This window comes from Leptonychotes weddellii, chromosome 6 (assembly GCF_054177405.1).
Source record: "Leptonychotes weddellii isolate Sample4059 chromosome 6, ASM5417740v2, whole genome shotgun sequence".
NCBI lineage: Eukaryota > Metazoa > Chordata > Mammalia > Carnivora > Phocidae > Leptonychotes > Leptonychotes weddellii.
Window position 1 is genome coordinate 51,337,244 of NC_138374.1, and position 15,160 is coordinate 51,352,403.

Here is a 15,160-nt window from a genome sequence, read left to right on the forward strand (position 1 = left end):
AAAAAAAAAAAAAAAGCAAGTTGTGGAACAATAACACAATATGGTAATCATGTCAATGTTTTAAAATACACAATCTAGGGGCGCCTGGCTGGCTCAGTTGGAAGTGCCACGATTGATCTTGGGGTGGTGAGTTCAAGCCCCACGTTGAGTGTAAATAAACTTCATTTTTTTTTTTTAAGATTTTATTTATTTACTTTAAAGAGAGCAAGAGAGAGCACAAGGCGGGGGTGGAGGAGAAGCAGACTCCCCGCTGAGCAGGGAACCCAACATGGGCTCTATCCCAGGACCCTGGGATCATGACCTGAGCTGAAGGGAGCCACTTGACTGACTGAGCCACCCAGATGCCCCATAATAAATAAACTTTAAAAAAATTCTTGGGGCACCTGCATGGCTCAGTTGGTTAAGCATCTGACTCTTGATTTTGGCTCAGGTCATGATCTCAGGGTCCGTGCTCAGTGGGGAGTCTGTTTCCCCTCTCCCTCCCCCTGCTCACACACACTCTCTCTCTCAAATAAACAAATCTTTTTAAAAAATTCTTTAGGGGCACCTGGGTGGCTCAGTCGTTAAGCGGCTGCCTTCGGCTCAGGTCATGATCCCAGAGTCCTGGGATCAAGCCCCACATCGGGCTCCCTGCTCAGAGGGAAGCCTGCTTCTCCCTCTCCTATTCCCCCTGCTTGTGTTCCTTCTCTCACTGTGTCTCTGTCAAATAAATAAATAAAATCTTTAAAAAAAAAAAATTCTTTAAAATAAATAAATCTTATTTATTTTATACGTATCGGTGATATGAAAAAAGACAGGAAAGATATATACCAAATACTTGATAGCAGTTGGATCAAAAGAGGAATTGAATCGGGGAGTGGTACAAAGGAAACATCATACTTGTTAACATTTTAGTTCCTTGGAGAGAAAAAGGGAAAGGAACATTCAAAAGCAAACACCATAGAGTTTGGCATTTATCAGCGGTGGTGAGCACTGGGTATCTGTTGTCCTATTCATCTCAATTAAAATAATTTTTTACAATAAAAACAATTTCGTATGTTCATCTGTATTTTCAAATAAAAAATTACTAAACCATAGTGTTTTAAATGGCATGTACATACAAGGAGTTGTAACACTGCACATCTCAACGGTACAAGCAACATGGGCAGCCTGTTTCCCATCTGGCTCTATGGTCACACGCTCTTCCCCTGTTACCAAGTCACACGGAACACCCTAGGATGACAAAAAGAAATCTGGAGTTATCACCACCTTTAAAATAACAGAAAAAGAAGTTTTGGATGTTTGAGTATTTTCGCCATTACCATTAAATTTATTCCCAATCCTGTGAAGAAAACTTTTATGAAAAATAAAAGTGGCTCGCTTACATAACCTACATAAACTTGGAAACATCTCAAATCAGCTTAATTCTCAGGTAACACAAACATAAGAAATCATAGCGGTTTCACTTTTTAACTTTGTATGTTTCTGTACTATTTTGGTTTATTAAAATGAACATGGATTGTTTCTATATTCAAGAAGAATATTATAAATAATATTTAAGAACGTAAAGACCCCCTAATAGAATTCCTTGAGAGGGCGCCTGGGTGGCTCAGTTGGTTAAGCAACTGCCTTCGGCTCAGGTCATGATCCCGGAGTCCTGGGATCGAGTCCCACATCGGGCTCCCGGCTCAGCGGGGAGCCTGCTTCTCCCTCTGACCCTCTCCCCTCTCATGCTGTTTCTCTCTCTCTCTCTCAAATAAATAAATAAAGTCTTTAAAAAAAAAAAAAAAAAGAATTCCTTGAGAAGGAGCAGCATTAATAGTATGGTATAATAGTTTGCCCAGGACTGAGGGGCTCCTCAGGACGAAGGGTTTTAGGTGCTAAATCTGGGAAAGTTGAGGCAATCCGGGACAGCTAGTGTCCCTAGAGGCCTGAACTAATCATGAAGAAACATCTGATATATCCAAACTGAGTGACAGTTTACAACACAAATGACTGGTAGTTTTCCAAATGTAAAGGTTTTGAAAGATAAAAAAAGGTTCCTGAGGAGTTGTCCCAGATTAATGGAAACTAGAGACATGATAACAAAATACAGTGTTGAGACTGTGGACAGAATCCTAAGGGGTTGGAAGACAGTGGTGGTGGTGTTATCGACAACTGGCAATTTAAATATAGATTGTGGATTAAATAATAGTATTCTATCAATATTAAATACCCTGCTTTCGAGAAATACCACGTGGTTATGTCAAAGAAAGTCTCTGTTCTGAGGAAATACTTTCTTATTTATGGATAAGGAGGCAGGATGTATGTCAAATTACACAAGTCATCCAGAACAAAAAACAGAGAATACAAATTATCTTCCCAAACCTGTTCATCTCACATTATAAAGTCGTAAGACAATGAACCAGAACGTGGCCCGTTTAGTGAAACGATGCCTCAGACGACAGGGCGTTCAGTCCTTTGCAGGTCTAAACAAGTGGCTTCAGTCTTTATCATTAGTTCTAGTTCATAGCATCAGAGGTCTAATTGAAAAAAAGGTAAGTTAAATACAATAACAGAGTAGGTTAACTCTGAGGAAGCAAAGGAGGGCCTCGGAGGGAGTTTCAACTGTATCAATAGTTTACTTCTTAAAAAAATAAATAAAACAAGAAGTATGGTGAAATGTTAGAATCCGATGGGAGTTGGGTAGTGGATTCAAGTTATTTGCATGTAATTCTCTGCATTTCTCTGTATTGGTGAAATATTCTGTGATACTGTATTTCATTCATTCCAATACACTTTTCACATTTTAGTATCTCTGAAATCAGGAGGTAGCCTAATGGCAGGTCAGAGTTCAGTTGGCAGCTTCTTTTTCTTTCTCAGTTGTACATAAAATAATCGTACATCTTACAAAGTACAATGAACTACAGCAACTTTTATTAGTGGTAAATTACTACATATGCCCTTCCCCACCTTCCACCTTTACCCTGCCCAGCCCTCCCAAATTAACAAGAAAAAGAGCAAATATTTGGTAATATACTGACAGCAGCATTACTCTTTTCGAAGATCTCATGTGCCAGTAATTTTAAAGGGCCACAATACACTCCAGATTTTGCTGACAAGTATTTCTGGATTGCATGATAAGTCTTTCCACTGTTTGTGGGGCCTGAATGGAATATTATCTTCCGCTGTATGGCTCTGGCTTCTGGGTACCTAAAATATAAGTAGGTAAACAGCTTATTCCCATTAACCTGAAAATCCATCCTGGTAAAAGTATCAACCGAAAATGATTCCAATGAAACATCCTGTTAATATTCACTTGACAGGATCTTTTGGGAAACTAAATAAAATGATGAGTTTCAGATCCACACTAAAATAATGACTTTTGGGGCACCTGGGTGGCTTGGTCAGTTAAGCTTCTGCCTTTGGCTCAGGTCATGATCCCAGGATCCTGGGATCAAGCCCGTCGGGCTCTCTGCTCAGTGGGGAGCCTGCTTCTCCCTCTCCCTCTACCTGCCGCTCCCCTTGCTTGTGCTCACTTGCTCTTGCGCGCTCTCTCTGCCAAATAAATAAAAAAATTAAAAAATATTGACTGTTTTTGTTTGCCTTTGGCTCAGGTCATGATTCCAGGGTCCTGGGATCAGGCCTCGCATCAGGCTCCCTGCTCAGTGGGGAGTCTGCTGCTCCTTCTGTCCCTTTCCCCCTCGTTTGTGTTCTGTCTCTCTCAAATAAATAAATAAAATCTTAAACCCCCCCCCCAAAAAAAAAAAAAAATATTGACTGTTTTCCAAGATTGGCACTTACTAACTAGAGGACAGAAAAATCTAAATGCAAATTAATTTCTTGGATATTTTTGCCATTGTCCAAGTCCCTTCTCTTCAGGAGTTTAACTTAAAGTAAGTTTAAACTGCTATCAGCTCCACAGACATGCTGATTTCATTTCCACAGCTCTAAATACATGACCCTATAAGTAAATATTCCTAGGCTTCTGAATTTCAACATATATAATATAATGACTGAGTCTTCTGTCTCCAGCCATGATGAATGGTACGGGACTTGCCCGCCCACCACAAACAAGTACAAAACTGGACAAAATACATGCCACAGCTGCTTGGGGACATAAACAACAGGCAGTGGAGGACTACAGCCCTGAAACAAAGGAACACTTGAGATGAGCCCTACTGCACTCCAGCAGGGCACAGGGAGGTGGAACCCAAGCAAAGTATGACAGTCCCAATGAGCTGAGCAGTAGAGATCAAAGTCAGAGATGCTAAAGCAGGTGGGATTTGAAGGGCATAGTGTGGAAGAGAAGAAAGGGTTCAGTGGAGGAAGTGCCTTCAAGTCTATGTGAGGCTTCCCTTGGGTCTCTGGCCAAGGGCTGGGCTGCACATGTGCAGGGTCTAGCAGAAAGCAGCTTGCTAAGTAAGGGTTTTAGCAGAAAGTCTCAAAGAGGTGGCAAAGCGCTAGATGTTGGGAGCTCCAGCCACAATGGCAGTAGTGATGAGAGCTCGTTAACACCCAGGCATTTAGTTGACACTAGGCCACACTTTAATTGTAAGGCCGACACCCTAAAGTAAGGGCTACTCTAGATTTGTCCTAGTAAAACCTACTACCTAGCTTGATCAGAATCAAGGGGAGACACCAGAATTAATTGCCTGTTTTTCAAGGGAAAACAACTCCTAGACTCCTTATGATTTATCATCCACCTACAATAAAAAAATGTAATGATCACCAATCTCCCAAGATTAGACACTAGTATCAAACCCACAAGTAAAGAAACTAACCAGTTTGGTGGTATTCTTAAGTCACTGATTTTACGAAGGTCATCCTTACATTCCAACACAGGAAATATCTGTTTTGCGTGTCTCAAGAAAAATGGAAATAAATCATCCACATGAGCTGAAAAATAAAACACTGCATTAACAGGTGCAATCTACATGTTATCCATAACCAGACTTAGCGAAACTTTCCTTCTTAGCGAGGTAGTCAAGGGGAGGTTACCAGGATAAAAAGAAAAATTCTGGAGCAAGGAACTCTATCCTTTTCTCAGATTCTGCTTCGTCTTATGTTTTCTTTTTAATTTCACTTACGTTTTCTAGGAAAATAGCAAATTGGCTGTCAACCACCATGTTCTACTCTTCTGATATAAACAGGTAAAGATCAGCATTGGTGAAAGTTAAATTAAAGAACCTGGAAATATACATTAGCAAGAAGACCTATGGTTACTGAAGAGAAATGCAGGTACAAACACTTTACATTTAAAAAACATAACCAAAGGCAAACTGTCGATGGGAACACAACAGTGATGTTCTTACATTTTTTCTTTTCTCGCAAAAACTCTGTCCTGATATGAGGGAGGAAAAAAGTCAGTGGCAGAAACAGATGGAATCCGCCACATATTGATTCTATCTTCTATGAGAGTTCACTTCACTGTTGCCTATACATAACACAAAGCCGAGAGCAGAAGGTGATAGATCAAGACCCCAGTCTTCCTCTAGTCTAAGATATATGGTGGATTTAATGACCAGCTCAGAGATCCACTATAGAAGCAAAATGACCTAGAAGGCCTCCTATGAAAGCACACAATTATTTACAGACGGTGTGAATGGGCCCACTCTATAACAAACAAGCTCTGACCAGAGAAATAAACATGAAGCACAAGAAGAAATACAAAGTATGCTCAACACATTTTAAAAGAGATTTTTAAAAATCTCTAAACACTTACCTGCACTGAAGCAAATATCATTCAAAATAATGTGAATGTCCACATCCAGAGAATGAGACTGCATGATATAATTTCTAAAGCTGACGAAAGCTTGATGGAAGAGACGAGCTGTGGGAAACACAAAACCAAAATAGGTAAGGCTTAGTTTTCATTTCATTTCTCATTTAAAAGGTACATATACACGTTACACCTAACTCATCAAAGTGTCCTCTTTCTTTGGGGTCAGAGGAGGGTCCTACAGCTGGTTTATTATGATCTGGCCTACAGTGAAATCCTAGCACCACATGAAGGAAAAATTAACACACAGCTCCTTTGCCGTGTGTCCAGCTCACCGGGTGCATCTTGCCAAACTCCTGTCAAGACAGAAGCAAAGGTCAGGGACATCCTCCAGACAACACGTATGTACTTGTTTCCTGGGTACGCGAGGTCTCACACAAGAATGACAAAGCTGTAATCTATGAAGTAATAAAATATCTCTAATGGAAATGCTATTAGCCTTACCATCGAGTCCATAATCAGCACCCAGTTTCTGAATTTCTTTCCTCTTGTAAAACTTGTCTAAGATCTTCTTTACTTCATCTGAAAGAAAGATGTGCTTAACATTGGATTTCTAGATGGAGAAATGCCCAAAGAACAAAAGAAACTTGAAGTCATAACACTCACGGCAGCAGCTTACTGAGAGTTCCAAGTATTTAAAGGTTTTAGTTGACCACATGCTTTTTATGGTTTAATAGTGCAACCGAGTGTCTAGAAAAATTATAAATTCAAATAATAGGAATATTCCTGTTATACTGCAGAGGAATAAGCAAGGTGCCATAGGATTAGACATTGCCCTTAGCCTCCATCAGGCCACTCTTAGATGACCATATTCTGTTTCATTTACTTACATCCTTTCTAAACATCTAATAGTGAGCAGTTAAAAGGTATCTAGAAAGACAACCAGAACTGCAAGGAGCAGATCACCATGCTTTTACTCAAATGACTAAAGAGGTCAGGGATGATCTGCAGTTTAAAGATGATGATTTTAAGAACAGACTACACTTATTTTGTTCTAGATGGCATAACTACAGTCAGTGGGAAGTGAGGGATGCAGATTTCAGTGGAATTTATACAAGAACTTAGAACAGTGGAAAGGGGCTGCCTCAAAAAAGTGTCAGCTCCTTGTCACTGTAAGTGTCAAGCAAGGCTGAGAAGACTGTATTTCAAGGGTGATGGAGGGGAGGGCGAGTCAGATGTCTGATGAAGCAACAGGCCAGTATGAATCAATAATTTCATAAATGAAAATATTTTAGTCAATCAAGCTGCAAATGTATTAACATTGTACATATTAAATACCACTGCATTATTCCAGAGATAAACGTTCTACTGATCCAGCCACACACACTGTATTTCTGGGAAGACAGGCCAAAATGGAGGATAGTCTTTGCCCACGAAACACTGAAAGGCCAAGTGGCCTGTATTTTTACCTCCTGCCCAAGTACCAACCTCATTTTCATGCAATGACAATACACACAATACTTAAGAAATTAAGCCTGAATAAAGCATCCCACTAATAAAAATTTGTTTTCCATAATGAGGAATTTTAAAATCAGTGGCTTAGGCACTAGATTTGCCCACAATGAAATGTGAGATACATACATATATATCACTTATCACGGGCAGCTATCCTGATATTTCTGGGTATCTGTGACTTTGTACCCAGTGGGGGCGATCATCTCTTTCCATCAATAGTGGAAAAATCAGTGACAAATAAAAGACTGGAAAAAAGCACATGCAGGGCGCCGGGGTGGCTCAGTTGGTTAAGTGACTGCCTTCGGCTCAGGTCACGATCCTGGAGTCCCGGGATCGAGTCCCGCATCGGGATCCCTGCTCGGCAGGGAGTCTGCTTCTCCCTTTGACCCTCCTCCCTCTCATGCTCTCTGTCTCTCATTCTCTCTCTCTCAAATAAATAAATAAATAAAAATCTTTAAAAAAAAAAAAAAAGCACATGCAACTGCTTGGGGAAATTCTGCAGAACTACAGACTCCATACAAACTGAAGACATCACATTTGTTTAGAATTAACCCACTTTCCATAACTAACACTCGAGTGTTATGCAAGAATCAAGATACTCAAGGATACTTTACTCAAGCATAAGGTTTCTTGTGCTAAGTGAAAGACGCTAGTCAAGAAAGACCATATCCTGTGTGATATTATGTATATGAAATATCGTAATGTGAATTAGTGGTTGCCATGGGCTGGGTGAAGGGAAGTGGGGCTAGCGGAATGTAGAGTGACTACTACTAGGTATGGGATTTCTTTTGGGGGTCATGAAAATGTTCTAAAATTAAGATTATGGTGATAGTCTACAACCCTGCAAACATACCATTACACTTTAAATGGATGAATTTTATGGCATATATGTTATTTTTTAAAGCTGTTGTAAAAAAAGAATATTACCTACACAAAAATCTCTGTATCAACACTTTATCTAAAAGCATGCTCCAAATCCACTCCCAATTTTTTAAAAAAAAACTGCAAAAAAAATTAATGGAAATAGCACTAAATATTTTTTAATTTACTACAAAAGTATATGAAAACATGTTTTGCTTTTCATAAAAATTAAGCTTTAGATAATTAAGCTTTACATAATTAACATTATATACAATGTTAATACATTTGCAGCTTGATTGACTAAAATATTTTCATTTATGAAATTATTGATTCATACTGGCCTGTTGCTTCATCAGACATCTGACTCGCCCTCCCCTCCATCACCCTTGAAATACAGTCTTCTCAGCCTTGCTTGACACTTACAGTGACAAGGAGCTGGCACTTTTTTGAGGCAGCCCCTTTCCACTGTTCTAAGTTCTTGTATAAATTCCACTGAAATCTGCATCCCTCACTTCCCACTGACTGTAGTTATGCCATCTAGAACAAAATAAGTGTAGTCTGTTCTTAAAATCATCATCTTTAAACTGCAGATCATCCCTGACCTCTTTAGTCATTTGAGTAAAAGCATGGTGATCTGGTCCTTGCAGTACTCAGTTAAGCATCTGCCTTCGGCTCAGGTCATCTGGCTCCCTGCTCAGTGGGAAACCTGCTTCTCCCTCTCCCACTCCCCCTGCTTGTGTTCCCTCTCTCGCTGTGTCTCTCTCTGTCAAATATATAAATAAAATCTTTTTTAAAAAAATTAAGCTGTAACAGTTTCACTATTCTTAACAGAATGACCTGATTTTTTATCATAATTACTTCTCATTAAAATTAACAGTGATTAAAGGAGACACCCTCTGGATTTCAGCCACAGTAGAAATGACTCAGTCACTACAACTTTCACCAGGTAACAACACATAGCTTTCTTCCAGCCTCCTGCTACGGAGCCTGGGACTTAATACAGCTACACTGGGACTCAGCTACATTTGCTAAAATTAAGAGGCCCACTACAAACTCTAAGCCAGCTGCATCCTTTTAAATGGTTACATTTTCTTTTGAAGAGAAAACAAAATGTTCAAGATAGTCCATCAGGACTTCCAAAATGTGAATCTACCTCACCTGAGTGTTACACAAAATAACAGTCCACTTTACTCCACCTACATTGTGATGAAGAACAAAGTAGCCGTTACCAACTGGGGTTGCTTAAACCATATGAGTTATCCATTTTGTTAAAATGTTTTAATTCCCTCGTTTCACTGTAAGCATCCATCATTAACGAGAATCCCACTTCAGGACACCAAAGCTACAGCTCATTCGAGGGCTGGAGAAGCAGATGGAAAAGTATACAACTCAACCTCTCTTCATAACAGAGTTGGGAAGGCCAAAGCCACAGTGGAAATGCAGGTGGAGAGAAGTGATCAGAATAGGTTAGAAAATCTCTAGGATCCATAAAGGAAAGGCAGCATCATTCCTTAGTGGTGGCATTTAGCTCCTTTCCCTCTAATATTACAACTAGTATTACTACCACTGTCACTGAATATGAAGATGTGCGGGAATATTGTTCTAGTAGTGGCCAGAACTCATGCTGAACCTTTTTTTTTTTCCTTTCCAAGTTTTTATTTAAATTCCAGTTAGGCAACATACAGTATAAAATAAATTTCAGATGTAGAACATGCCGAACCTTTCATATCATCACAAAGGGAATGAAAAACCCTAGATTTGCTCCAAGGGTAACTACTGCAGCAGACAGGTGCATCAGACCAAATGCCTCAGACCCTTCTGCCTCACTCTCAGGTGACAGGTGTGACATCAGCACTGAAATGGAGAAGGCTCAGCTATCCTCTACATCCCCAAACGTGTCTGTGCCTGATATCCTGCATCAAATTACAATGACTTTATTAAGCCTCTCCTCCTTCATAAGGTCCCTCCTGCAACCATGATTCTCATCCCGAAAGCTAGATGTGCTCTGAAGAGAAAAGTGTCACCTAACGTCTATACAGGGACTGTCTCCATAATCTTGACCCCCTTAGTATTATACCCGAATTCCCTACTTCATAAGTGGTATGCCAGAACAAATCCGTCCAGGTGTTTTGACAAGCTTTCCCCAAACTCTGACTCCAGTTCACTCTACTAATAGGGAGGCGAGGGGCTTCAACCCTCTTGCAACAGCTCTACAAATCCAAGTTCCAATGTGCATCTACTGGCTCCCTGCTCAGTGGGAAACTTCCACTACTAGGATCTCTAAGGAAACTACCACACAACCTGCCTCAATTAATCTGATACTCTCCCCGGGAGTGACAACTGCTAATAAAATCCACCAAGAATATTATTTTTTGCTGCCACCTCCTGTAAACAAGCCAGTGATTAATCAAAAATCAAAAGGAGGGGCGCCTGGGTGGCTCAGTCGTTAAGCGTCTGCCTTTGGCTCAAGTCATGATCCCGGGGTCCTGGGATCGAGTTCCACATCGGGCTCCCTGCTCTGCGGGAAGCCTGCTTCTCCCTCTCCCACTCCCCCTGCTTGTGTTCCCTCTCCCTGTGTCTCTCTCTGTCAAATAAATAAATAAGCAAAATCTTTAAAAAACAAAAATTAAAAGGAGATCATGCTCTGCTGGTACATCTGCCACCCGTGGTCAGCCAGGGCTCACGTAGCTATGTCAATGTCTGGATGCTACTACTTTCCTCCTTCGCTGCTCCACTTGAGACTGCCCAAAGCTTCCAGCCTAGTCACCTTTCCCAGAAAGAGGAGGGCTACTCTGCCATCAAAGGTAGTTGTACTTCATTGCTAGAACTTCTAAACACTTAAAAATTCAGAGTAGTGCCCAAAGTTCTTAAAAATACTACTCTGGTGGAACCAGCTGAGTCTAAGTAGAAATATGTATAAGGAATTTTACACCAGCTATTATAGCCTAAAGCGAAAAAGCTAAGGAAAAAAGCCCTTGTTGATACACTAACCTAAAAATACATTATTTTATTAAATCCTCACATCAACCTAGATTTATAGGTAGATTATGTGGGCTTCTAGGGGAATAGTATTCCCAGTTTCCATGTATCAGATTCTTACTGCAGGGTGTCAACCCAACTTTTATTGTTTTTTGTTGTTTTTTTTTTAAATTTGACAGAGAGAGAGCGCACGCGCACAAGTAGGCAGAGTGGCAGGCAGAGGGAGAAGGAGAAGCAGGCTCCCCACCGAGCAGAGAGCCCAATGCAGGGCTCGATCCCAGGACCCTGGGATTATGACCCGTGCCGAAGGCAGATGCTTAGCCGACTGAGCCACCCAGGCTCCCCGACAACCCAACTTTTAATTCCATTTCTCAAATAGCAAATGTTTAGTACAAATAATGTTAGTTTACATTTGTTCATCCCTTTACGTTTTCCAAAGTGCTTTTCCTAACACGTTCTGATGATTTTCACAATCCAGAGATGCAGGCAGAGAAAATATTATGCTCATGTTACCAACTAGGAAATGGACAAAAGGTAAGTAAATTGTAAATCAGACGGGTAACTTAAGTGCTGCGTGACTATCACAAATATGCACCATCTTTCTACACGCAGTCAATCTATATTCACATGGCTAAATATAGACATGGTAGATATTCAGCACCTACCGTGTGACTACAACAGTGCTTGGCACATAGTAGACATACAAGTAGGTTTTGGGGGGGATAAAAACACTAACTCATAAGGGTTCTTAGGAAAATTGAGTCACATGCTTACAATGGTACCTGTTCTCTAGCAAACACTCAATATTAGCCACTGTTTAAAAAAAAAAAAAAAAAAGGAGCTCGGCAGGAAGCCTCCTTCTCCCTCTCCCACGGCTTGTGTTCCTGCTCTCGCTATCTCTCTCTCTGTCAAATAAATAAAATCTTTAAAAAAGAAAGAAAGAAAGGAATCACAGGGGCATTCAGGCAGTGAAAGTATTGTACTTCTACCCCAAAAAACAAGATTTGGCCCATAATATGTGGTAGTTCTGTATTTTTAAATTACAATAGGAGTCATCAATGTTGCTCGTTGAAGTGAACTGCCTAAGATAACTCCTGGAGAGCTAGTGCCCTGTGGAGCTATACCATTCCCTCACCCTGCCAGAGCTTCATTTGGTCAGAGGAAATCCCCTGCCTCCCTAATCATCCAGAAACTAAAGAGGTACAGCCCTATAATCTGAAATTCCCCTTAAAACCATTTGCACGCCTAGCTGTCAAACCCATTCAAAGTTAGTTGCTGCCACTTGCTGATACTGAGCGATTCCTTTCTCTCTGGAGTCCTGGATGATCAAGGATACACACCACCTTTGCCAAAGAACCCGTGTCATGTTCTAACTTGTATTAGAGTTGGTTATCCATACATCCTTCCTCCCCGCGAGACTGTAAGTTTCTGGAGCGCAAGAGATCTGGATCTGAGTCTGGTTCCTCTTGGTAACTACCATACAATGCCTAGCCGTGCCAGGTTTGCATAGATGCCAATAAATGACAAAGAATCCTGAAAGAAATCCTCCTCTGGCTTTTCACTGACCATCCCCTTGCCCCTTTTCAAGGACAACAGTTCTAGGCAGCGGAGGAGAAACAAAGGATGCTCGAAAAAGCGGTCGTCCACGTAACGACGCAAGAAAGGTGAATCGTGCCACCAGAAGGGGGTTTAAACCATTCCGAGAGGAGCGCAGTGAAAGGGAAAAGACCACTTCTGGGGCGGCATATTAAAGACTGAGTAAGACGCAGTCCCAAGCCTTGAGGGGCTCACAAACCAGCGCGATACGCAGACACTGACAGGCACGATGACAACACTCGAGGGGACCGCGGGTCTCCAGGGGAACAGGGTGCAGCGTCCTCGCGGCCACGCATCAACCCCGCAGACACCCCCGCCGCCCTCGCTAGCTCCCGCACTCACTCTTATCCAGAGGGCGGGTTAGCTCGGCCCCGACGTCGCCATCCGCGCTGGGGCCCTGAGGTTTCACAGTCAGAGGCACGAACAAGGATGTGTTCGGGGCTTTAGAACCTCCTGAGGCAGAAGAGGAGGAGGAGGCGGAGGCAGCGGTAGACACGCGCCCCAGAGCCCCAGGCAGGGGTTCACCGCGGGCGCGAAGGACAGAGCAGACCGCTGCCCGGTGGCCAGCCCAGCGCCCCGCCGGGAGCCGAGCCCACAAAAGCGCACACCGGGGGAAGGACATCGAGGCCACAAGCCTTAAAGGAGGCTGGCTGGAGCTGACTGGGACTTGGCGGTGGACAATGACGCATCCTGCCAGCGCCTACTGTTCAGAAAGCCCCAGCCCGAGCAGGGGAGCTGCCCAGGATAACGCCCGATCAAAAAACAAAGGTATTGTGGTGAGATTGCTCATAAAGAAGAGGAAAAGCTGGGCGCCTGGGTGGCTCAGTTGGTTAAGCGACTGTCTTCGGCTCAGGTCATGGTCCTGGAGTCCCGGGATCGAGTCCCGCATCGGGCTCCTTGCTCGGCGGGGAGTCTGCTTCTCCTTCTGACCCTCCTCCCTCTCATGCTCTCTGTCTCTCATTCTCTCTCAAATAAAAAAAAAAAAAAAAAAAAAGAATTGTTAGAAAAAAAAAGAGAAAAAGCTTAGAAATAAAAACCAGAAAAATGTAAGTTCTTGTTCTCTTTCTCTTTTTCATTATTTATTGGGCTAGCTTTCTCTAAAGATAAGAAACTAATCAGGCACCGTTGCAGATGTCACTAGATGGGGAGGGGGGCCTGCGAGTTGTGTCACGTGACGCGAGCTAGCATGGTAGGTGCGCGCGAGCTCAGAAGCACGTGGGCAGCGCTGTCAGCGGTGCCGGGCAAGACTCGGGGACGGGCGCGCGAGTATCTCTGTTGTGGACACCAGCGAGGCTTGCTGACTCTCTAAAGAGCGTTTCTCAAGTTTATTGGATTATTAACTTCCGTTTTCTGATAGAGTAGCGTTAGAGAACTTAACTTGATCTGGCCTTCAGAACGTAGCTAAGGAATTTTTTTCTGCAAGTTCTTAGGTAAACCCCCTGTGTGACACTTGTGTAAGTACTTGTTCTTTAACGTGAGCAGTTTGTGTACATCATCCAAGCAGCTGAGATGTCACAACCGCATAACAAAAATAAGTCCTCTGTATCCCAGCCAAGTTTAGTTTCATTTGCATAAGTTGAATACTGTCATGGGAGTTTGCAACATGTTAATTCAAAATACGCTGTTATATTTTCCACATCTCTCTCATTATATCTAAAACATTAATATCTTGCAACTTGAAAGGACGTGTCACGTAATAGGTAATATCGCGTGTCAAATAGTATACCAGTAACCATCTGCTAATAGGCAGTGTGCCTTTCATTCACAGGCAATGTGCCTTTCTATATATATATATATTTTTTTTTTTAAGTAAGGTAATATATAGATATAGATATATAGATTTTTAAATTTTTTTTAAAGATATTATTTATTTATTTGTCAGAGAGAGACACAAGCGGGGAGGGGAGAGGGAGAGGCAGGCTTCCCGCGGAGCAGGGAGCCCGATGTGGGGCTCGATCCCAGGACCCTGGGATCATGATCTGAGCCGAAGGCAGACGCTTAATGACTGAGCCACCCAGGCGCCCTATAGATATATTCTTTAAGTAAATTCTACCCCCAAGGTAAGGCTGGAACTTAGGACCCCTAAATCAAGTGTTGTGTGCTCCACGACTGAGCCAGCCAGGCACTCCCACAGAATATATTTCAAACATCAGAATATAAGTAGATAACCCCTTATTCTCCAAAAGTTTCGGATCTGGTTTTGGTGATACTAACTGTACAAGTTAAGTAATGCAAATACGTGTTAATCTTAGGCTAATGAGAGTTCAAAGAAAGGAGCAATTTCAGATCCTTAAGGAAGTTTCTGCCAGACTTAGAAGCAAACAAACAAGACAAATAGGGAAGTTGTAAGGAAATTCTAGTCAGAGGAAAGGATATAAGCAGAGGCTTAACTATGGAAAAGGCATACTGAAAAAATTTAAATACCAGAATTAAGGCAGGCTTCTTTCTGTGTTTGGCAAATAGTTTAAATGTTTGAGCAATCAATTAGTGTCTAGGATAGACTGGAACAACTCCCCCCCGCCCCCCCCC

The 15,160-nt window shown here is 41.9% G+C and overlaps 1 protein-coding gene across 1 annotated transcript in view; it reads right to left on the bottom strand.

Moving 5' to 3' along the window:
• The window catches only part of SUPV3L1 (Suv3 like RNA helicase), a 27,751-nt gene extending 14,435 nt beyond the window's left edge, over positions 1–13,316 (bottom strand). The window contains exons 1-6 of the mRNA XM_081824146.1: positions 12,974–13,316; positions 6,185–6,262; positions 5,684–5,791; positions 4,743–4,857; positions 3,003–3,171; positions 1,101–1,212 (exon numbers count right to left, since the gene is read on the bottom strand). Coding sequence (XP_081680272.1) covers positions 1,101–1,212; positions 3,003–3,171; positions 4,743–4,857; positions 5,684–5,791; positions 6,185–6,262; positions 12,974–13,253 — 862 coding nt within the window. The 5' untranslated portion in view covers positions 13,254–13,316. The remainder of the gene's footprint in view (positions 1–1,100; positions 1,213–3,002; positions 3,172–4,742; positions 4,858–5,683; positions 5,792–6,184; positions 6,263–12,973) is intronic.
• Positions 13,317–15,160: the final 1,844 nt, after the last annotated feature.